Consider the following 23,864-nt stretch of genomic DNA (forward strand, 5'->3'; position numbering starts at 1 on the left):
AAAATATCTAAGACAAGGGCCTCATAATTCAAATTCTTGGAATACTGGGTGACGTTTCAGGTATTTTATAACTTTAAAATGACTATTCCTAACAAATAGGAATATCCAACTTAATATCTGATCAATAAAATAAGGGACTGTTCCAGACAATCCGCCCAAAGAAACGCTGTAAGTTTCCCCCTCCTCTGGCTACCCATCTTTGTGCCCATTCTCTCTTGATCTAAGCTTTGCCAAAAATGCTACCTGCACCTCTGTGTTGCCTTTCTTTTCTTTTCTTTTTTTAACTCCTCTGGAAGCTTCTGATCCCTCACTCTCTCAGGGAACACTTCAGAGAACCCAAATGTTTCATGGCTTCTGGACTGGAGAGAAAGCAAGATGTGGGTGGCATCAAGAATTATAACTGTTCTCAAAATACACCAAGCATGTCCACTCCTTGGGACGGGCAGTCTGAGCAGAGGGCCAGCAATCGAAACAAAACACAGGTCACGGCACCTTTTATTTGTTGTCGTACAAACCGAAGGGACACAAAACACACTCAACTTCTCAAAACAGTCTTACTGCCTTTCAAAATCTAACGGGAAAGTCACAGACACTGCCTTGAGCTGGGAAGCCACCAGCTTTACACCTCTGGACACTGTGACCGGACAGAACTCAGAAGGTCCATGAATCGGCTTCCCGCGCCTGGAATTCTCCAAAGCAGCTCCCTGTCGGACTCAGCGAGGTGGCACCTGGTACGGAGAGCACATCCCACACGTAAGCCATCCCAGAGACCCAGTCCCCTCCTCACCACGGAGCATGTGATTCATGGCGAGTGGTACCCTGGGGTCTGGCTCTGCTAGATTCATGCCATCCTGTGCCACAGAACTACATAACTTCACAAATTCACAGACCAAAAATAAATTCCCATGATTTATTAATGGAGAATAACCAAGACGGCTTCACAGAGCTTGGCGGCCACAATGGTTCGATCTAACCTTCTCCTCTGGATACAGCTGTGCACCTGGGATCAGCTAAAAAAATTAAACACTTCCCATTGGTAAGCAGTGAGATATGCACAGAACAATCTGGAGTCGAGGACCCTTTTGGTCGAGTAGTAATTTTTTTTGCTCCCCAGTTTCTTACTGTTTTACGAAAACACGAACCTCTAATGCCTCAGAAAGTGGCCCTATTGAGACCAAATAAGTCTATAGAAAACTCAGGAGTAAATCTGATTTTTATTTAGAGTTCTCACGTATTATAACAAGAAGTATTATTGTCTGTCTGCGTATGTAAATGACCCGTACTCCGGAGCCACACAACGTAAATTAGGTTCTTTAAAACCACTTGCTGCGTTCTTTACTCTAGGCACAAAAACAACTTCTTTAAAAAAATACCATTGTGATTTAAAAGGCCTTTCTTCCGTAAGGAAGAGGAATAAATGATAAACGCTGTAGATGTTTAACCACCTTTGGATTAGCCGGTCTTTCACCCTTTGTATTCTGCAAATGCAAAAAAGAAACTGTCGGTGATTTTTAAAAAAATATCTTAGGAACCTTGGCACTCTTGATGATTCCATGGATAGCTGGACCACTTCTACTGGGAGAATGGAGACAATATTTTAGAAAATAAGTCACCCCTAGACCAGTTCATTTGATGAAACTATTATGTATAAAGCAGTTAATTATATACATAAATAACATAAAAATAATTATCATAAATTAAAAATTCCAACAATCTCGTACTATGAATTCAACTGCGAGGTGAGAGCTGGGAGTGTCTGAACGAGCTGTGTGAGTGTGGACAACGTGGACCCGGAGCCCCCTTTCACATCTGCTGCCTGGGTGACGAATTTCTGTAGTTCAGGGAGGCATGTATTGCACACAACAAATTCTAGCCCTAGCCTCAAAATCTTGCTGTTTGGAATAAGATGAAGTGCTGAGAAAGGTGCATTTTGTATAACGAATCGTCCTCTGCCTCACGGGCAACCTAAGATGACCGTGGCCTCGTTTATCCACTCCTGACTCCTCGCCAGTATCTCTTCAGGATGGTTCCCCAAGTAACACAGAGCCGGGGACGAACAGCGATCAAGGACAAAGTGAGGCAAATTTATCATCTCAACTTGGATACTGTTAAAAAATATCAGGGGAGTAAAAATCAAACTTCGTTCCCCACGCCTCTTTCTGTTTCCCTGGCTGGGCAGCAGCAGGGCGGCTGCTGGCTGTGGCCTCGATGGCCAGGGGCAGCCTTGCCCACCACCAGCTGCACCTGAAATGGGTACCCACGTAGGAGAGTGTGTGTCCCCGGGGAAGCAGAGCTGGCTGTTTGTCAGCACAGTCATTTATTAGGGGCGTAATGCTTCTCCCAGTGGATTAAGCTCTTCTGCTGTCATTACTGCCTGGCAAGAAATAGCAGTATCTTTGTATTGCAGAAAAACCTATTCTTTTCCACTATAAAGAGTCATGCTCGTTCCACATTTTTATAGAAAATTGGTCTTGAAACAACATCAACCTTTGGGATTAAAGTTTAAACAGAAAGAAGACATGAATTTCTTCCCTGTCCTTCAGTCCAGGGGATTTGGGCTAAGCCTCAGCCATAATAAATATATTTGGATGGCAGAGAATCCTGAGACGACCCCCAAGGAGCCACCAGAAGGGACAGCATGAGGCTGACTTGCGGCACGCTCTGCATCTGGGCAGCTGTGCACAACTGGACACAGACCAACAGTCCTACAGTGCAAACGACTTCAGCATGTTGAAAGAAAACAGAAAACAACACGGCCACAACAGAGTCTTGAACACAGAATATATGCTTGAAATAAAGCGAAAAAAGAAAAACGATACTGAAAATCGATTCACGGGTTCTGTTACTAAGAGGCCTTGGTCAGCGACTTCACAGGACCCCTTGTCCATGATGAACCTGAAGCCAGAGGGGGATCAGGGCAGATGCCATCACAGAGCATCTTCTCACACATGGTTTCAGCCCAAAGCTGGGTAACAAATTCAACTCGACTCAAATTTCAAAGAACAGAATAACTGTTAGTTTAACTTCTATCTGCTCATCTGCAAAAAAAAAAAAAAAAAAAATCCAGAAGTGAGGAAACTGTGTTCCACAGTAGCATGCTGCCACATCTAAGCACCGTCTATGTTTCAACACAACTGAGTTCTAAAGGAAAAAACAAAACGGACCATTCATGTTCCTAATAACATAGCACTTGCCCCTTGGGATTTTGCTTCTCTGTCTGTTTCCCCTTCCCAAACCCTGTGTCCGTCAGACATAGGCGTGAGGGAGAGGCTGGGGCGTGCCCAGGGCCCGGGGCGCAACGCCCGCTAAGGCAGAGCGGGGAACCACGTGCGTTCACACAGGCCTGTCGGGGGCACTTCTTGAGTTAAGCTGACAGACGGTAGTGGCTGTTGGGGCATCTGGAGATCATCCTGCAGCAGCTAAGTCAACCTTACTTCCATTGCAATGTGATTTTTTTTCTTTGTTTGGTATCCAGCCAACAAATCTCAAAAACAACAATGGAAACCTTTCTGTGGTTCTGCTTTGAGCTCTGGGCAGTGCGACTCAGTAGCCGTACATCTGTGGCGGCTGCTCGGCCTGCACCTGGGGCTGGGCGGCAGGCGGCGGTGGGGCCTGAGGCGGTGGGGGCGGCAGGACGTCCGTCTGGGGCACCGCCCGCCACGTGAGCGGGTGCTGGTCGCTGAGCTGGCTCCCCAGGGGCGTGATGGAGTTGACCAGAGTGGTCAGATTGATGAAGTGGGCCACGGACTGCGGGTTCGAGGCCTCCGGCTGGGAGTGGATCTGGATGTCGTTCTGGCGGTTGTGCAGCATGGCGGAGCCACTGACGGTGTCAAAGGTCACGGTCAGGATCGAGTTGTCCAGCTGGAGCTGGCGTTCTGGGGCGGTCAGGTGCCCGACGGCCACCGGCTGGAGGTTGGTAAACTGAGTCCCGGCTGCAGTGGTGATGGGGGTCACGGTGATGTTGGTCAGGCCGACCGAGCTGGATGGAGTACTCACGTTTGGGTCACCCAGCGTCACCACCACCTGCAAGAGTCACACAAAACATGAAATGATTAATAGTTTCTGCAAAATGGAGCCCGGAAGAACCTTTCCCTGCCGCGTGTTGTGACGAGGGTGTATTCTCGCGCTGGAATTATCAGACGCCCACCCCAAAGGAGGAGAGGCAAGACGGCCCCGGGGGAAAGATTCAACCGAGTTAAATTTGTCCCGAAACAGAATTCCAGTGAAAAAGAGAATCAAGATACAGACATAAATGCAGAGGTCATTAGCTAGAACTGAGAACAGATGATCCCACTGGCTGGGGAAAAACCAGAGAAAAACAATGGTGAAAAAGACAGAAGTGGGGCCGGCCCTCTGGCCTAGTGGTTAAGTTCAGCGTGCTCTGCTTCTGCGGCCTGGGACCTACACCACTTGTTGGCAGCCATGCTGCAGTGGCGACCCACACACAAAATAGAGGAAGACTGGCACAGATATTAGCTCCAGGTGAATCTTCCTCAAGGAAAAAGAGGAAGACTAGCAACAGATGTTGGCTCAGGGTGAATCTTCCTCAGCAAAAAAAAAAAGAAAAGAAAAGAGAAGACAGATGCATATCATTGTCCATTCCCTCTTCTAACGTGCCTGGCTGTTGGTGCATGAAAACCCCAGTGACAATGTTAAAAATGGTGATAAACAAGTCTGCAGTACCAACAGCTAATGTATAAAAAAGAAAGCAGCTTTCTTGCCCCTAGAGAGGGAAGAGCTAGAGAAATGCAAGAATGTCTGCAGTCAGGATCACCATCTCAAGGTCAAGAGAGGTGCAGAGGGTCAGACACACACTGATTGAAGATGCGGGGGCCTCAAAACCAAAGTGATGAAGGCCGAGCCAATTGGAAGGTCCCATTAAAAGAAGCAGGATTGGCTGGCCTTGCACATCCTTCCTTCGCTCTCCAACCCTCTCTGGATGGGTCCTCTGGGACTCAGGGTTGGGCTCTCCCTGACGGTCGGCAGGGGCACGGGGCCTCCTTCCACAATAAAGGAACATGCTTAGGCCATTTACGAGCTCCCCAAACTGGAAACAACCCAATTCCCACTCGGGGGAGACAGCTCTCCTGAACATGCTATGACATCACACTGCTACCCACAGGGGCAAGTGTGATTTCCAGATCTAACTGGAAAGGCGCAGGTGGAGCAGCGCCTCAGTGAAGAACGGGGTGCCGTGCTGACTGCAGCCCGGAGCCCAGGCATCCGTTGGGCGCTCAGAACAGGCAACGCGGCCGCACCAGGGCAGCCGCCTCTCACGGAGGGACCGGGCGCGACTCCAGCTCGAGCGAGGAAGAGACCTGCTGGATGCTCTGCACGGCGGAGTCGGTCTCGTCGCCCACGCCGCCGGAGAACGGGGGCTCTTTCTCCGGGTACTCGCTGAAGGCGGCGTCCTCGGGCCCCGGCGCGCCCGCCTCCTCCTCCGGCTTCTGCTTCCGCTTGTGAGTCCTGCGGGCGGCTTTCACGTGCTTCCCCTCGGCCAGATCTTCCTGCTCCAGACCCAGCTCAGGCTGCAGGAGAAGAAGTCCAGCAACGCCCGGGTCAAGGGGTCGTGACCCCACGGTGGCCAGAGCACCGTCCCCAGTCGGACCCCGGGGTCAGTGGGGACGCTCTCGGGCCACCAAGCTGCCAGAGGAAACAGTGACCACAGCTCATCTGCTCACTATTGCTTCTAAGGACTAGGACAAATCCCTGTTGCTTTCAGTCTGTTTTTTTTTTTAAGTGAAGGAAATTACAAATTATATTTCTATAAGCCACATTTAGTGCTAAAATATAAACTTCAAATTTATTTAAGGTACGTTTCAGCCCCGGTGAGCTCAGCCTGAGCTGAAGATGCTCTCCCAGCGGGGCTCCCGTGCCCAGGCTGAAATGCATTCCCTCTGGAAACAATCTTGGATCAAAACGGGCTTGTCCGTAGGACCGGGGCGGTCATCTCCCTCGGGACAGCAATTAGGGTGTGGCCGTAGGGGTGATGCCGGATGGTGCCCCCCACACTCATCTGTGAGCCGCAGCGACGTCGCCAGTCTCCGACCCACGGCTGGGCTCACTCAGCGTCACAGAGGCCACCGGGCAGTGGTGGCCAGCAAGGGTCCCCAGCACCCCCCCTGACCTCCGGGGCCATCCCAGGCGGCTTAGAACCACTCACTGGCAGACAGACCCAGAGGAAGCCTGCCGGGGTGTGGCCATTGTGGGATTCCCTCGTCAGGGGTGGATGTGAGTTACGGCTCCCTGGGGCACTGCGGAGAGGTGGGACACGGGCATTGTCACGCTCGCTCAGGCCCACCCAGCCACCTGAGCACTGTGCACAGAGCACTGATTCAAATAAAACAGGTACAAATGTGATTCTAAAATAACCGAGAGCGTGACCTATTCTCTTTATTATGAAAAAAATTTTATGAAGGTATTAACTAAAAATTCCTTTAAAAAATAAGTTTATCTAATATGTTTAAAGTCATTTTGCTTTAACGATCTAATGATACTAAGTTTTTCTGGAAAACATCTGTGTAGTTAATTTTAAGTGTCAACCTGGCTGGGCTGGGGGGCCCAGTTGTGTGGTCAAACATGTCCAGACGTTGCTGTGAAGGTATTTTTTAGATGAGATTAACATTTAAATCAGGGGACGCTGAGTAAAGCAGATTGACCTCTGTGGTGTGGGTGGGCCTCACCCAATCAGGTGAAGGCCTTACGAGAAAAACACTGGGGTGGCTGCCGGAGGAAGAGTTCTGCCTCCAGACGGCCTGCAGACTCGAGCTGCGACATCAGCTCTTCCTGGGCCTCTCGCCTGCCAGCCTGCCCTGCAGAGTTTGGACTTGCCAGACCTCACAATCACGTGAGCCAATTCCTTAAAATAAACCTCCAGAGAACCTAATATACCATCTATCCTCCAAAATGAAATACATCCGCGTTAAGAAAATTGAAGTTCTAGAAACTTTTACAGAAACTAAAAGACTCTTGGGGAGAAGATGGATCAAAACGACGAAGGGTGACGGGACGGGGAACCCCATGGTGCAGACTCTGGGGGCCAGCCCGAGGGCAGCTCACCACACCTGGCTGAGCCTCTGGGTCCATCTAACGGGTGTCTGCTTATCTAGAAGTTCCCGGGACGAAGGCACTCACCCTGCAGGGCCTGCTCCGTGCTCACCTGGACGATGCCAATGGAGGAGGCATCGATGGTGGTGGTCTCTGGGAGGTGGTCCAGGTCGTCTATCCTCACGGCCAGGACCTACGAGGGAGCACGGGGCAGTGAGCCATGGATGCTGCACCCAAAGGCCAGCCCAGGTTCACGGCAGGCAGGACCCAGACGGCTGGACTGGCTGACAACTGACTTATTCCCTCAAAGGCATCCCAGGTGTTTCTGACCCAGCTCTGCTCAGGACTGACAGTGAAACCTCGTTTCCAGAACCCCGTCCAGGCTGGTCCTTCCCCTGTCCGTGGCCCTCATTTCAAGTCTCTGCAGTGCTTACACACGGCGCACGTCACCCGGCACCTGTCTGTGTGTCATCTCACGTCCTCCCCTGAGGGTGGAGACTCCATGTCCTCCCTTTCCTGCCCCATACTAATGTGCTTTCTGCAAGTGAATTTTCAGTGAATCTTGTTATTTCAAACCATAGCAGACGGGCACAGATACGGGACAGTAACCCTGCCCTGCAAGGGATCACCAAAAATGAGACACTGGTACCTTAACTACTTTACTTTCTAACTTGACACATGTCCAGGTACTTTGACTTACTAATTTTGTGATGACGTGACCGCCCGCCCCCATGTCCGTCCCAGAGCCACACTAAATGGTCCTCAGCACGCAGACCCTCAGGCCGCAAGGCGCTCCTCGCGTGTCCCACCCCACAGTTCAGGAGGTCTTGCCTGATTCTCATCCACAAACCTGCTCATGCCAGTTTGTACTGGTTACTGCGACTCCTTAAGGGGATTCAGTTATCAGGGAGACAATGGGACAGGAGTGCAGAGAGGGAGCGGAGGGCACTGGGGAGGTGGGCAGAGGGGAGCGGCTATAGAGAAGGGAATTCGCTGTGGAAAAGCTACACAAGATCGGAGAAAACTACAAAAGTCTGTCTGTTAAGAGTTCTTCAAACAGCTTAGCAGCATCTCTAAATTTTTGCTCAACTAAAGAAAATACACATGGGAAATTACAGATGATACATGGTGGGTGTGGCTTAGTTAAGAAAGATGATAGGAAACTGCACTTTAGGCCTCTGTTCAAAGATGAGAGCTGGCCCTGCTCTGAAAGAACGGCCAACGAAGGAGGCGGCGCAGCTGTTAAGTTCACACCAACACTGAGGACACGCGTGTGACTGATGCTACAAAACTGAGTAACAGCAGCCAGATGCCACTGACATGCTTTTTACCACTGTCTCTAGCACCACCAGCACCATGATCGTCATCACCACCACCACCCGCCACCACTGCTGTCATTACTATCTCCATCTCTGCCATCATCACTCCCACCTCCACCACCACGGTCACTCCCACCACCACCATCATCACTGTCACTTCCACACAAGCACCATCACCACCACCTCCATCATCACCACCACCTCCATCATCACCACCACCTCCATCATCACCACCACCACCACCTCCATCATCACCACCACCTCCATCATCACCACCACCTCCATCATCACCACCACCACCACCTCCATCACCACCACCACCTCCATCATCACCACCACCTCCACCTCCATCATCACCACCACCTCCATCATCACCACCTCCATCATCACCACCACCACCACCTCCATCATCACCACCACCTCCATCATCACCACCTCCATCATCACCACCACCACCACCTCCATCATCACCACCACCTCCATCATCACCACCACCACCACCTCCATCATCACCACCACCACCACCTCCATCATCACCACCACCACCACCTCCATCATCACCACCACCACCACCACGACCACTGCCACCACCACTACCTCATCTCTGCCATCATCACCACCATCACTGTCACTTCCACCACCACCACCATCACCACTACCACCACCGCTATCACCACTCCCTCCACCTCCACTGTCATCACCAACATGGACATCATCAGTGTCCTATCACACAGTCTGGAAGCGGATGCCATGGAACAACCACAGAAGCCTTCATTGGCTTTACTCTTATTAGGAGATAAGCCCATAAAAGAAAATGGTTTTCGTGTTATAATTTTTCCAACGTACTATTCGTTCAAAGCAGAGAGAAAGATCATACCTGAAAGTTATAAAATAGCATCAGTTCTGAAAGATCTCCAATATATTTATGCTTAACAGCATGTTAGTCTGCCTCCAAAGACCTGTGCCCGAGTCTGTGCTCAGTGCCAACAAGGGGGGCTGCGTGGCTCAGTGACACGCACACTCCCATGCAGCCAGGCCCCAGAGCTGGCCCTCCCCTGCATCCCCTGCCCCAAGTCCCTTCCTCTGCCCTGTCTCTGCCGTCTGGGCCGCCTCCTCCACGTCACCTATTCTTCTCTGTGATCACGTTTCCTCTTGCCCTGCTTCCCATGCCTCTTTCTCCCACGTGAGACCGCCTCGTCCAGGAAGGCGGGGACACACTCCGTCTGGCTGGCGCACCCGCGCTCGCTCATCACGAGCAGGTGCTCACTATGTATTTGTCTGAACCAACACAGAACAAAACGACAGTGAAATGCTCAAAGGAATGGCCTAGAGGGAACAGGCGACAGGCTGGAGAGACAGAAGGGACAGGCCACAGAGCCCCGGCAGCACTTCCTTCTGCCTTCGCCTGCCAGCCTCCCCTCCAGGACGCCACTCTGCCTGGGTGGGCGTGCTGGAGGGGAACGGGTGGTGGGTCATCACTGCCCCAGGTTCAGAGGCACAGCACGAAAGGGTGACTGTGCACAGTGATCAATTAGGATGCGATCATTAACTCCCGTGAAAGGACCCGCTGGACGAAAGCGTCCGCCGGGCGCCTCCCTGTGCACCAGCAAGGCCTCTCTCCCCACCTGCAACACTTATTGCACGGCCAGTCTGCAGAAATCAACTTGCACACTCTTGGTTTAACACATGTAACTACAGAAAGCCTTATGGGAACAGAAATCGCTCAAGCTCCAGACTCGTCCTGTGCCGCCAGGTGAGTCTGTGGTGTCTGCTCTGAACCCTGAGACCCTGGGGACACTGTGCTTGCTGACACTGGGCAGCCGAGTGGACGCTGATGCCCCACGCTCCTGCTCCCCGACTTTGTTTTCCCACATGAACACACTAGCTGGCGACTAGGGGAAAATGGAAGCAAGTATGCAGAGCTCCGTTTGGGGGATCCCAGCTCCCCATGTCGGACCCCACAGAGGACTGGAGAGCTGGTGACTGCCTGAACCACCGGAGGGGGACCTGATCGGACTGCAGAGGAGAACACGGCGAGGTTCCGGAAGGAAAAGATGCACCTATCATCCCCAAATTAAGGCAGACTGTGCTTTTATAATTGCAAAGGTAATTCATGTTCATTAAAGGAAATTACTGAAAACGGAGAAAAATACAAAGATAAGAAATTACGCATAACTTCAACACCGGGAGAAAACCACTATGTAAGGTTTCTTCCTTTCTTTTTTCTACCTGAATCAGTTTATTTTACATAGGTGAGTGCTGTACTCACACACACGAGTATGAGGTATGTCCTACACGAACAATACACCCACTGTGTATATTGCTTTTTTGCAGTAAGTATTTCACAATTTTATTTAGAATTCTCTGTGAACATGTTTGTATAGTCAAACACATTGCTAAACTGCTAATTTAATCACATTCCTCTTACTGGATGTTGAGGGGTCCAAAGGACCAGTGATAAATGGTAAATGCCCTCCCAGAGGACATCCAGCAGTAGAGGGCCTGGCTTACCCCAGCCAGCACGGTCCCTGAGTCTAAACTGTCCGGCCGATCCGACAGACAAGGGCGGCGCCTTCCACCGCCAACGTCTGCATTTCCGCCATGCAGTGAGGCTGGACGCTCTGTCCTGCTTTTAACCTCCCGTGTCCTCTCTCGTGAACCGTCTCTCCTTGGACACACTGGGCCCTTCCTGCTCTTCTCCGTGAACGGTTGCTATCTTTACTATTCAGTTTGTGTCTGTCGACGACAGTCATATCTCATACATACTTTTCAGCTTGCCCTAGTTGGTTCTTTGGACCTACAGAAGTTCTAAGCGTTCCGTTGCTCGCGCAGTGATGTTTTTGGTTAGAGCTCTTCTGTTGCTTTTCTGCTTGTGATCTGACAGCTCTCTACCTGCTTTTTCCTCTGGCTGTGTTTTCCAATTTGCTTCTTTTTAAGGTACAACTGAACTATTTAACGCCAGTACCTTCCTTTACAACAAGCTTCCGGGTAAGCCAGGGTCTGCCTGCCTCTACAATTTCTCCCTCTCGGTCCTCAGCGCCACCCTGCTGCCGCCGGCCCCCAACACCAGGTGGAGGCTCCCCATCCTGCACGTTTTATGAGTTACTCCAAAGGGGTCAACGGGGCAGGAGGCCAGGGGTGTACTTCTGTCTTGTTGCAATTCCAGTGAGAATATAACTTACAATCTTTGCAAAAAATATGTTTGAGGCTCTTCATTCATTTATTCAGCACCTCCTGTGCAGGCACTGAGTCAGAGGGAAGGGAAGACCCAGGCCCTGCTTGAGGGATCCCAGGTCTGCAAAGGGAGACAGACCCATGAGCCAGTGTAGTGGGGACTCTGAGAGGCAGAAGCAGGCACCGGGCCGAGGGGCCGAGGGGCTCAGAGAAGGACCTGCGCCCGCCCAGGCTTACCTCTGGGTGCTTGCGCCGCATGTGTCTGCTCATCGAGGCCCTGGTGGACACCTTGGTCCCGCACAGCTGGCAGCTCTGTGCCTCCACCTTGTCGTGGGTGAGCTGCACGTGCTTCTGCAGCATGTACTCGGTGACGTACTTCTTGTCGCACACGGAGCACGTCCACTGCTTGCCCACTTCCCACACACACAGGGGGAGAAAGAAACAAGCACAGGTCATGAGTGGGGCCGTCCCACAGCCCGCAGGACAGGCGAGGAGGGCGCGCTCTGCACATGCCACAGGTGTCCTCCGCCAGGTCGGCCACGGGACCCACAGCACCGGCCGAGACAAGTCTGAGAGTGGCTTCTCTCTCACAGAGCACGGAGCCGCGTCGCTGCTCCAACATTGGAAAATTCAAGAATGGATATTTCAAAGTTGTGGTGGGCTCATTTTTAGGGGGCAAGGGGCCACCATTAAGGCAGGACAGCAGCACAAACTCTGCAAAAGTCTACAATACAGAATCGCAGCACGGTTGCTCCTACCCTGCACGCCCGGACGGCCTCACGGAGACGGCGGCGTGGGGTCCGGAACCTTCTGCTTACCTGTGTGGATGAGCTTGTGGGTCTCCATGGTGTTTCTCTCACTAAAAGTCTTTCCACACAATTCGCACATGAAATCTTTGATCCCTGCAGAAAAAGGCGCCCTTCGTTTCACGTGTTCCGTAACTGTTTTAATTTAACTACACACACAAGCTGCCTCGTCCTGGACGTGCGTCAGTCTGCAGAGGCTGCAGGGGAGGTAAACCACCGGGAGACAACAGGCAGTCGACGCTCATTCTCACGCTCAACCAGAAAATCGTAGCTGGGAAACTGTCCCCTCCTGCCGGCGGCCGGCGCAGGTACAGGCCAGGGCCCACGGGCCTGCCGGAGGCTCAGCCAACAGAACCTGAGTCAACGACGAGCTTGACTCTGCACAGCTCACAACAAGCGAAGGCAGAGCCATGCTTACAAGACTTTTATGGTTTCGTCAGCTTCCTTCCAGTCCTGAGCGTTCAAACCAGTCGCTCAGTCTGGGCGATCAGCCTCTTGTCTGCAACTGGGTGAGCGAGCATCGAGCCATTGGACTGTGTCACCCCCCAAAGCGACAAGATGGTGGACCCTTAGAATGTGTTTTAAACAAATGTTCCCAAATGGAAACAAGGCAAGCGATTGTTAAAGTCCACTTAACTCAGTCCTGTGAGTATTTATCAAGCCCCACGTAGGCACAGGGCCCTGGGCCCACAGTGGCTCACGGAGGGACAGCTGGACGGAGGCCTCGACACCCAGCAGCTGGTGTGTGGCAGGCAGAGTATGGAGTGCCACAAAACCCAGAGAAGGCATGTGACCCCGTCCACGGGAGCAAGAAAGCTTCCCAGAAAAGGTGAAGCGAATAAGAGATGAGCTTCCCCAGGGAGAGGAGGGCAGACCCAGCTCATAAAGACCCAGGGACACTGGGGCCGGCACTCCGGGGGAACCCAGAGCAGACCTGCGTGGTGGCCTGGACAGCCTGGGGACAGCGAGAGAGGTGGGAGCACAGGTGAGCTGGGCCAGGCAGCTCCCATTTGGGGGAGGACACAGAACCAATGTAGAGACCCCTGCCAGAAATTTCAGACTCGGACACCACTCCTATCACCAGGGGTAGCCTTCCTTCAGCTCTAGTGTCTAATTCTCTCTCTCACACACACACGTTTATCCTTACAGAAATGTGTCATAAAAAATGAACTAGCATTGGTTGCACAGGCTGCTTTTCCTCCTAGTGTATCAGGAACTTCCAGGTAAACTAACGTATACACCTCATGCTCTTAACAGAGGCAGCGTTCTTTTTGGTGGATACACCGCAATTTCACGACTGCCCTATTGATGGACACTTAAGATGTTCCAGCGTCTTCTGTCCCAGACCATGCCATGATGACCAGCTGGAACATGTCTCTGGGCCCCTGTCTGATCATTTCTAGGGCACACGTTCCTGCAGGAAAATGGCCGAATGGAAGGTAAGCACAGCGAAGATGGCAGACCTCGCCGAATGCCCGCGGCGGCGAGCAGGGCAGTAGCCCAGGCTCCCGTGCGCGTGCGCAGTGATGGTGTGACAGCGCGCGCACCGGGAGGGGAAGCGTCCTGAGAAAAGGGCTGCGTCCCCACTCCCAGCAGAGGCTCACTCGCTTGGGAAACCCGGGGCTTCCCTGGAGCTCAAGAAAGTGGAGAGCAGCGGGGCGGAGGCAGGAGCGCACGGCCGCGCACTCACCCGTGTGGCGCTTGTAGTGCTTGAGCATGTTGACCTTCTGCGCGAACTTGCGGTGGCACTCCTTGCACTCGTACTCCTTGATGCCCTTGTGCAGCTTCATGTGGTGGCGCAGCGCGTGCTTGGTCTTCATGCCTGCGGGGACAGGAGCCGTGAGCGCGCCAGCGGCCCCGCCCTTCCCCTGAGCCACTGGGCCCCATCCCGTGCCCCGGACCTGCACAGCGCCTGCGCCCCGTTCCGCGCCGCGGACCCTGCACAGTGACTGCAGCCCGTCCCGCGCCGCGGACCCTGCACAGTGCCTGTACCCTGCCCCCCGCTCCGGACCCTGCACAGTGTCTGCGCCCCGTCCCGCGCCCTGGACCCGGCACAATGCCTGTGCCCAGTCCAGCGGACCCCGCCCAGTGCCTGCGCCCCGCCCCGTGCTGCAGACCCCGCACAGTGCCCGGGACCGCGCACAGTACCTGTACCCCGCCCCGAGCCGGGGACCCTGCACAGTGCCCGCGCACCGCCCTGCACCCTGGACGCCCCAGTGCCCGCGCCCCACCCCGCCCCCCGGGCCCTGCACAGTGCCTGCGCCCCACCCCGCCCCACGGACCCCGCACAGTGCCCTAGACCCTGCACCCTGGACCCCCCATAGTGCCCGCGTCCCCCACTGCACCCCCCACAAAGTGCCCGCGCCCCGGACCAGAACAGTGCCCAGGCCCCAGACCCTGGGGCAGGCCCAGGTCTCGGTGAGAGTGGAACCAGCAAAGAGAAGGACAAAGTGTGGGGGCTTGTCCGAGAAGCCCCCCTCCACCAGCGGCGAGGCGGGCAGTTGTGCCTTCAGAGGCTCTCAGGAGTTACTGTCGACGTCCAGACAGCGCAGCTCATGGCTGCCCTCCCAGCCCTGACGGCCAGTGCTCACAACCACCACAGCTAGGGGTAAATTCTGAATGCTGCCATTGTGACCACGTCGAATCATCTGCTAAGTGGCCTACAAGTCTCTTGAGGGTTCCTGTTGAGCTTGGTGACGCAAACGTTAATTAAGATTACGCATAAGGCCACTGGACATGACACTCTAGGTCTAAGCTGACTCTCCACCCACCTTTAGTTTAATGTAACAAAGCCAGCCTTTACCGACACCTGGAGAAGGGACGACCCTGGACCAGCATCTGAATTAGTGACTGAGGGCTCAGCCCAGGGAGACGGGATAGGGGAGCATACTGTGTGGGCAGGGCTCCGGGCAAGGGACACTGCGGGGCAGGGTGGGCAGCAGCTCGGGAGCAGAGGCAGATGGCATCCAGTCCCATGGGCCACAGGCCGACGACCCAGCCAAGAGGCAGTGGACAGGTCACTGCTACTCACTGCCACCCAGAAACTGACCTGGGGGCCTAGGTAGGGGGTGGGCGCAGAGTCAGACCACTGCTATTGCTGTCCTTAGGACAGCACTGGGAGATCTGCCATGCCTGAAAAGGGTCGTCTTTTCAGTGGCCATCAGTGCCCTAGCAGGTCACCTAGAAAACCACAGGACGAGTGACCGGGAGGTGGACGTCAACCAGCGCGTGGGGAACGGCTCTAGAGAACCAGCGTGGCTGAGCCAGCAGAGGGAGCAGGCGGCCCTGAAATGACTGTCTAGTCCTTACAGAGAGGTTCCTAGGCTGCCAGGTGGGGAGGACATGGGTGGGCCCAGCATCGACTCTGGAAGAGCATTTTTCCCTTAAAAAATTATTTTTAATCTTTTTGATTAAAAAAAATCACACACACTCATAGCAAAAAAAAAAAAAACAAACTACAGGCTAAGTTAGCGCAGAGGATGGGGCTCCAGCCGTCCAGCCTTCCAGGCCACCCGGGGCGACTGCTGAGTGCATTCTGGCCCAGCCCCCAGCAGTATCACCCCTGGACCCTCGGTGGCCCATGCTCGCCTGCGCGTCAGGCTGGGCCAGTACACACGGGACCATCAGGCTGCTTCAACGTACATACGACTCAGGGCTTGTTCTTGTTCATCAACAGACACCTGAGCTCCTACCACAGCCACACTGTTCCAGGCACCAGAGGGCAAGCAGGGAGCCAAGCAAAGTCCCCAGCTTCATGGGGGAGGGACACACAAACAAAGGGAGGGACAAAGTGTCCCATGAGAAGGCATGAAGAGAAGCAGGAGAGAGCAGGAAGGAGGGAGTGGAGGTGGCAGGGACGCTGGCTCTTCAGGGGAGCCCCTCAGATGAGGCATCTGAGAAAGTGACCTGTAAGACTTGTGCGAGGGATTATAGCTACTTGAGGGAGCAGCATTCCTGGCCAGGGAAACAGCCAGTGCAAAGGCCCTGAGGCCACTGTCATCAATCCCTCAGTGCTTCAAGCTGTTCTCTGACACACACAGTGCTGCCGTGGATGCTCATACACATCTTTCTGCTGCAAAGAGATTTTGTGCTGCAAATAAACAGGACACATTTCTAGCTGCAGCTAACTTTGCCCAAGCCCACCCCAGCCGTACTAATTCACACTCCCACCCAGAGTCCATGCGCGTGCCGGCCTCCTCCTCCTCGCCAGCACTGGCTGCTCCCCCAGGCTGTGCCTGGCACAGCGGCATCTTGGCTCTGACCCCTGATGGGATGGTCAGTTCAGGGCCCGCACCCAGTGAGTAACTGTCCGGAAGGGAGCTGGTCCTTACTGTCCTGCAAGAAACGAGAGCTCCCCTCCTCTGTGCACCTCAGATGAACTTATTCTAAATCCCCAAAATAAGACCTGGCCATAAAAACAGAAAATGCACAGGGGCTGGCCCCGTGGCCGAGTGGTTAAGTTCGCGCGCTCCGCTGCAGGCGGCCCAGTGTTTCGTCGGTTCGAATCCTGGGCGCGGACATGGCACTGCTCGTCAGACCACGCTGAGGCAGCGTCCCACATGCCACAACTAGAGGAACCCACAATGAAGAATACACAACTATGTACCGGGGGGCTTTGGGGAGAAAAAGGAAAAAATAAAATCTTTAAAAAAAAATAAAAAAAAAAACAGAAAATGCACAGAAGGAAGGACACAGCAAAGTTCACCCCCCACCTGACCCCCCACAGCCCTCGTTGGTGACATTCATGTTTCTCTCTTCATTAAAAAAACCATCTGTGAACAGTTTCAAATACACATGGCTGCTGCACGGTGGAAATTTTAAGGCTCTATTGGGATTTTGATTCAGTTGGCATCACATTTACAACTTACTTTGGGGAAAACAAGTTTGTTTTGTTTTCGGTGAGAAAGATCAGCCCTGAGCTAACATCTGTTGCTGGTCTTCCTCTTTTCGCTCGAGGAAGATTGTCACTGAGCTAATATCTGTGCCCATCTTCCTCTCTTTGGTATGTGGGACATCGCCACAGCACGGCTGGATGAGCAGTGTGTAGGTTCGCGCTCAGGATCTGAACCCACAAACCCCGGGCTGCTGAAGCGGAGTGCACGGACTTCAGCACTACGCCATGGGGCCCGCGCTAGTATTTTTTAAATACTTAGAATTCCCAAACCTGGAAAGGGCCGGCCCATTTTCTCTCTCTAAAGACCTGGTGGTTTCCTCACACAGGCCACACAGCTGTCCCACCAAGATTCGTGAGTATTTCATGGGACGTGAAGTGATTTTGATAAGATATTTTCAAAGTGATTTTATAAGATTTGATTTTGACAAGATATTTTCCTGTGTGTCCTGGGCTACTGCTGCTGTACAGGAAACCCACTGGTCAGGGGACACGGGATCCCTACCACTGCGTGACGGGACCCTCATTACTTACAACGGCCTCTCACTTGAGTAAGTGCACAGTCAGGCCTAGAATTTCCAGGGAAAAATGTAAAGTAATGATATACAAGAATATTTCCTGCAACATCATTTGTAATAATAAAAGAGTGCACAAAAAACCTTCAATATATAAATAAAAGGATCTGGTTACAGGAATCCACAAGATGGAATCCTATCAAGGTTTTGAGAGAAAAATTAGGGCAATATTTACCTGTTCTGATATGAAAAGGTCTCTGATGGGTTTTTAAATAAATAAAAAGCAAGGTGTGGAAAGAAAGCATTTGCTTGAACGTGCCAGCGACTGTCATATGAAAGCATAATGACAATACCAATATTTCAGGATTATGTGAAATAAATACGGTCACCTGAGTACGAATCCCAGCCTTTATTAAAGTATTCAGAATTCATGAAAGAAATCATGAAGCCAAATAGTAAGTATATTTTAAATATAAAAATGTATATATTATTATAAGATGTGGCTCTGACCTCAGCGCCCGCCCTGCCAGGCCCTTCGGGGGACCCAGGCGGGGTTTCTCCCTGCCCACCTGCAGGGGACGGCCGACCACACCTGTCCATCTCCAACCCTTCACCCCCCACCCCTGCCCTCCACCATCTCCTCCAGGCGGGGGTGGGGGGGCAGGCAGCAGCCCTCGGGGAAGGGGCTGGAAGAGCTCAGGCAAAGCGGGGGGGCAGCTGGGGCGTGAGCCAGGGTGGCCCTCACTAAGATACAACACGCAGAGAAACTGCTGGAAATGCTCCCAGGAAACATTAACAATGGTTCTTTTGAGGAACTTAAAGAGCTCTGAGGTGGGATACACTTAACTTTATCTTACATGACCACCTGTGTTATTTAAAAAGAAACTTATTTTTGGGGGTAGGTGCCTGTGTTACTTTTGCAGTAAAACAATCTACATGCCGCACAGAGTTATTTTGGTGGACAGACAAGAAACTGTCGCTTCTGGGATGAGGGGCTGGGGAGGGGAGCATCTCACGCTCTGCTTTTCTCAGCAGTTATTTATTTTAACTTTTAATTTTTAAATTTTTTTTTTTTTTGAGGAAGATAAGCCCTGAGCTAACATCTGCTGCCAATCCTCCTCTTTTTGCTGAGGAAGACTGGCCCCAAGCTAACATCCGTGCCCATCTTCCTCTACTTTATACGTGGGATGCCTACCACAGCATGGCTGGACCAGCGGTGCCATGTCCGCACCCGGGATCCAAACCGGCAAACCCCAGGCCGCCAAGAAGCGGAACGTGCGCACTTAACCGCTGTGCCACCAGGCCAGCCCCTATTTTAACTTTTTACACGCAACCTTCTTTCGGCATGCCAGGAGGGGTGACTCGGTGAGTGAAATGATGGAGCATTTGCGTCTTCTTCATCCTTTTCTGTTTAATTTTAAAAACCAAATAAAGGAAAAAATAAAACCTTTATGGAATATAAAATTCTTAAGAGAGCCGAACGGCAAGGCAGATAACCCTGGCCTGTGGCCCTCTGACCGAGGTTGGGCCTGCTGCTTCCCTCCACGGACAGCCCCGCGGCCGCGCCACACTGCCCACCAAAGACCCACCGCTCCAGGTCTTCCAGACGGCTTGGGTTATTTTTAAAACAGAAATGGGGTTAAAATTCTACTGTGTCCTGGGATTATGTTCTTTTATTTCACTTACTGATGGGAGATATTTTCTTAATAGGTTTACTATTATTTCACTTGATTAAAATAAACATCACCGTCATGCCCGGTCACAGGAAGTCTCCATCTGAATACACAGCGGGTTCTAGTGGGGAGTGGTCAGCAGCCAGGATTCTGCATCCGCCGTCAGGCCACATGGTGCTTCTGACAAGTACTTTGGACTTTCAACAGTCATACGTTGCACTATCTCCCTACTTTGAAAAAGACCTAAGGTGCCCTGAATTGACCATGTCTGTCTGCCCTCTGGGTTGCCTTATTTCCTCCTGGGTCCCTCCCTTAAGTACGTTCCTCACAGGAGTCTCCTTTTAAGTGACTGACAAGTCTGGGTCCCCTCACACTTGGCCGATGGCCCCTGCATGTTTTTTTCACCAGCCAGGCTCCGCCCACCCTGCCTTTGAAGCTCCGAGGGCTGGTGGCGCGTCCAGGCCTCTCCCGGGACCAGGGGCGTCTGGCCTCGTGCACGCACCTTTCCCGCACTCAGCACACAGGTACTCGCGGATGTTGTCGTGCACACGCATGTGCTCCTTCAGCATGTCCTTCCTGGCAAAGGACTTCCCACACTGCTCGCACGCGTGGCTCTTCACTCCTGAAACACACACGCGCCACAGCTTCAACCTGCGAGTTCCACGCCCACGGGGACCGTGCAAGGGCTGTTAGCCGGGAGCCCCCCAGCCTCCAGCTGGAAGCACAGGCTCACCTCCCTCAACCCTCACGGAACCTTCTCTAGGTCCCCAAGGACCTAGAAGGGGTGAAGGGGCAGGAAGGGGCCGTGGTGGGAGTGGAAGGGGTGGCAAGGATGGGAGAAGTGGAGAAAGAGCAGAATGCCCAGGGAGGGGACGATGCGGAGAAGGCCTGGGGGGCGCAGGGGGCTCGGCCCCTCCAGCAGCTCGGCACCCGCGTCCTGCAGGGAACTCGGTACCTGTGTGGATGAGCTTATGTCGCTCCAAGTTGCCTATGCTGTTGAAGATCCGCCCGCACATCTCGCAGGGGTGAATGTACCTGAAAGCAGACACGAGCCTCAGGACGCGCATGGCCTCTGGGGGCCAGCCGCCGCAGAGTCCGTCCTCCCCAAGCACCTTTATCGGCAGAGGGGAGGCAGAAGAGGTGCTACGTGGTGAGAAAAGACACCGAGCATTTAGCCTCCACAGTGGGCTGATCTGTGCCCCCTTCCAAATTCCCCTGTTGAAATCTTAACTCCCAGCACCCAGCATGTGACCTTATTTGGAGACAGGCTCCTCAGAGCTGCTCAAATGAGGTCAGAGGGATGGGCTGTAACCCAGGATGACTGGTGTCCTTATAAAAAGAGGAAATTTGGACATGCAGAGACATGCACAGACGGACGACCATGTGACGACAGAGGAGAAGATGGCCATCCCTAAGCCAAGGAGAGAGGCCTGGAAGAGACTCTCCCTCTGAATCTTAGAAGCTCTCAGAAGAAACCAGCCCTGCCGACACCTTGATCTCGGACTTCTGACCTCCAGGCCATGAGACAATACATTTGTGTTGCTGGGGCCACCTGCTACACATTCTTTGTTACGGTGGCTTGAGCCACTACTCCAGCCTCTAACAGGACTCTTCACCCACACGCTGTGCCAACAGCACTGATTCTGGGCTGCAGGCAGATGTAGGGCCAGCATCCACAAAACCTAATTACCATGGGGAAAGAGGGTTTCTGGTTGTTCTGCAGGCGGTTGAGGTCACATTATCTTTGGGATACGTGACCCGCTTGTGCCGTGAGTGCAGGCAAGAGGGTGTGCAAGCTGGGAGGGAGGACTGAAGCAGCACAGAATCAACAAGGCAAGTGCGCTCCCCAAAGCCCTGGCCGCGGGCTCCCAGAGGAGACGGGACTGTCTCGCTGGAGCATCTGCCTCTCGACAGGGAAAACTGCCCTCCCTTGGGGCACCGCTGTACACCCTGGAGCCCAGCCCCGGGAGGCCTCACTTCTGCACGTTGGGGTCCGGCAGGTTCTCGCGGTGGATGACCATGTGCGCGTGGTAGGTGGCCTTCAGGGCGAAGCGCCGGTGGCAGATGCTGCAGCCGTGGCCCTTCTCCTTGTGCACCTCCATGATGTGCTTCAGGTACTCCTTCCCCCGGCCGAAGGTGAGCTGCGGACGGCATGCCGTTCACACCACGCACAGGCCGTCCCCGTGCTGAGGACAGCGCTGCCATGCTGCACCATGGCCGGGACACTGAGAGCCCACTCCCTGGGGAGAAGGGGAGAGCCTCCCAGGGGCAGAGCCAGGCCGGGCAAAACCGCGAGGTGGAGGGAGTCCAAGAAGTGGACCGACCGCCTCCCCGACCTCCCCTGCAGACCGGCCGGTGCCCTGAACCCTCCGCCTCTCCACACGCCTGACCTCCCTGTCCCTCACCCATGCCCGACGTCACGGACAGGTGCGCAGCCAGCTGCCCTGACGAGCACGCAGGTGCCAGCGCTCACGGAGAACATGGCCCCTGCACTCACGGGGCGCGCACCCTGGCAGCCCGAGTGGGGAGCCACGGCTCCAAGAGCAGACTGCTGGGAACTGGGAGCGCGGCTCCCCCCAGACACAAAATCAACCCTGCCCAGCAAGGTCCTCTGCGCAGGGGGCAGGGCTCCGGTCCGTGGGCAGGAGGGGAGGAGAGAGGAGAGGGGGAGGAGCCCCGCCAGGGATGAGGCCCCCCGCCCCGGTCAGCCACAGTGCTCTGTGTGGACCTGTCGGGAGGCTGCTCTGAGAGGGTGGTCCGTGTGACAGCAGCGACACTCACATTCACCATCCCTCAGGGGCCACGTGACATGGGATGGCCTTCCAGGACATCTGTGGCCAGGGAACCTGGCCAAGGCGAGTGGGGCCGCCCGCCCCCGCCTGATGGAGCCCGAGCCTCTGCAGGTGTGGTAGCTGAGCCGGCAGTCAACGGCAGGGTGGTCAGGGGCGGGTGGTCACGCTACCTGACACCTCTTGCAGCTGTACTTGTGAGGCTCCGAGTCTGCACTCTCGTCAGAATTGTCATCGTTTTCCTCCGAGGAGATCCCGATCTTGCCAATGAACTCCTCCCTCTGGTGGTCATCCATCAGCGCGATGTCCTGGAACACAGTCACCACGTCCCATTTCTCACCTGCTCCAGGGGAGCCTCAATCGGTTATTTATGCCGCAGCGACAGCGAGGTTCGCCCACGTGCAGAAGGCAGCGCCTCTCCGATGCACACCAGTCCCACCCAGCTCCCACTCGTGTGCCCTGCGGGACAGACCCTGGGCCAATGCCCTGGGGCCACCTCTGCACACCCCACTGCCCTGATGGGAAAGCCGCCAGGCCCGGCTTGCGTTCAGATCATTCTGTGATGCCCACCGAGGGGTGAGGGCAGGGGCAGCAAAGGTGACAGAAGTCCCTGCCCCGTGTCCCTTGGTTTGAGCTGTGCACTTCTCAGACTTAGGAATGCCTAGCTTCCAGCCTCGACGGTGGCATCTGTCAATGGGGCCAGATCAATGGTCTCTAAGACCTCTTTCTATGCGAGCTGGCTAGGATGGCCCCGAAGTTCCATTTACTTCTCTGGAGAGGACTGCAGGAAACACTTCAATATTCATTCTACAGGCTAGAAAAACTTGGGGAGGAGCAGCTGCGTGGGGGGCTGGCCTGGGAGCTGAAGAAGCAGCACTTCACGGAGTCAGAGGTGGCGTGTGGACCAGAGGGGTTGCTACGTGGGGCGGCTGATCCCCTTAGCAACTTAGCAACTCCTCCCGGCAGCTGTGGGGGCCTGCCATCCACTCTCCTGCCACTGCCCACGTTCCAGCCAAGGCGGCCAGGATGCGCAGCAATGCTGGCCAAGTGTCATTTCGAGCAAAACTTACAATTCTGGGAAGGGCAGAGGGGTTTCCTTGGGAAATTTCACTGTCCTGAAGCACAGAGGTTTTCACAAAGGCCTAATCCTCCCTTTCTTCTCTTCTACCGCGTCATCTCGACTCAAACTGAGTCCTTTCTCTATTTTCCATTAGCAAAGACACGGCAATATCCTTCGGAAAGAGCAGGGCTCAAGGAGGACAAGGATCTGGCTGGGAGCCACACGGCCCAGGGCACTCAGACCTGCCAGGCCCTTGGTCTACTTGAATCCGTGTGGAAACCCACTTTCCTTGCAGGTCTCAGGGCTTCCCTTTTACAGAGAGAAGTGGGAGCTCAGAAAGGCTGCAGGACTAGAGCCCAGCTGGACTAGACCACTGGGACTAAGTCCCTCCCCTGAGGCTCTTGGCCCCTCCTGGGCCCTTCCTTCCACCCCAGCTTGCTCCACATGGCCCACACTCTCCTGCCTCGCCCCCCACTCACTCTCCTGCCTTGCCCCTGTTTTCCCTCCTGCCTCACCCCCCACTTATTCTCCTGCCTCACCTCCCCACTTTCTCTCACACCTGCCCAGCGAAATCCCAAGCTGTGCCCGGG

The 23,864-nt window shown here is 54.0% G+C and overlaps 1 protein-coding gene across 4 annotated transcripts in view; it reads right to left on the bottom strand.

The window, feature by feature from the left end:
• Positions 1-477: 477 nt before the first annotated feature.
• PRDM15 (PR/SET domain 15) overlaps positions 478-23,864 on the bottom strand; it is a 71,943-nt gene continuing 48,556 nt past the window's right edge. For all 4 annotated transcript variants that reach the window (XM_070598069.1, XM_070598067.1, XM_070598070.1 and 1 more), the window contains exons 15-24: positions 22,388-22,522; positions 21,403-21,566; positions 20,381-20,460; positions 19,928-20,047; positions 14,037-14,168; positions 12,359-12,442; positions 11,778-11,953; positions 7,160-7,240; positions 5,319-5,528; positions 478-4,023 (exon numbers count right to left, since the gene is read on the bottom strand). In XM_070598069.1, coding sequence (XP_070454170.1) covers positions 3,544-4,023; positions 5,319-5,528; positions 7,160-7,240; positions 11,778-11,953; positions 12,359-12,442; positions 14,037-14,168; positions 19,928-20,047; positions 20,381-20,460; positions 21,403-21,566; positions 22,388-22,522 — 1,662 coding nt within the window. In that variant the 3' untranslated portion in view covers positions 478-3,543. The remainder of the gene's footprint in view (positions 4,024-5,318; positions 5,529-7,159; positions 7,241-11,777; positions 11,954-12,358; positions 12,443-14,036; positions 14,169-19,927; positions 20,048-20,380; positions 20,461-21,402; positions 21,567-22,387; positions 22,523-23,864) is intronic.

The sequence above is a fragment of the Equus przewalskii genome, chromosome 27 (genome assembly GCF_037783145.1).
Source record: "Equus przewalskii isolate Varuska chromosome 27, EquPr2, whole genome shotgun sequence".
Lineage (NCBI taxonomy): Eukaryota > Metazoa > Chordata > Mammalia > Perissodactyla > Equidae > Equus > Equus przewalskii.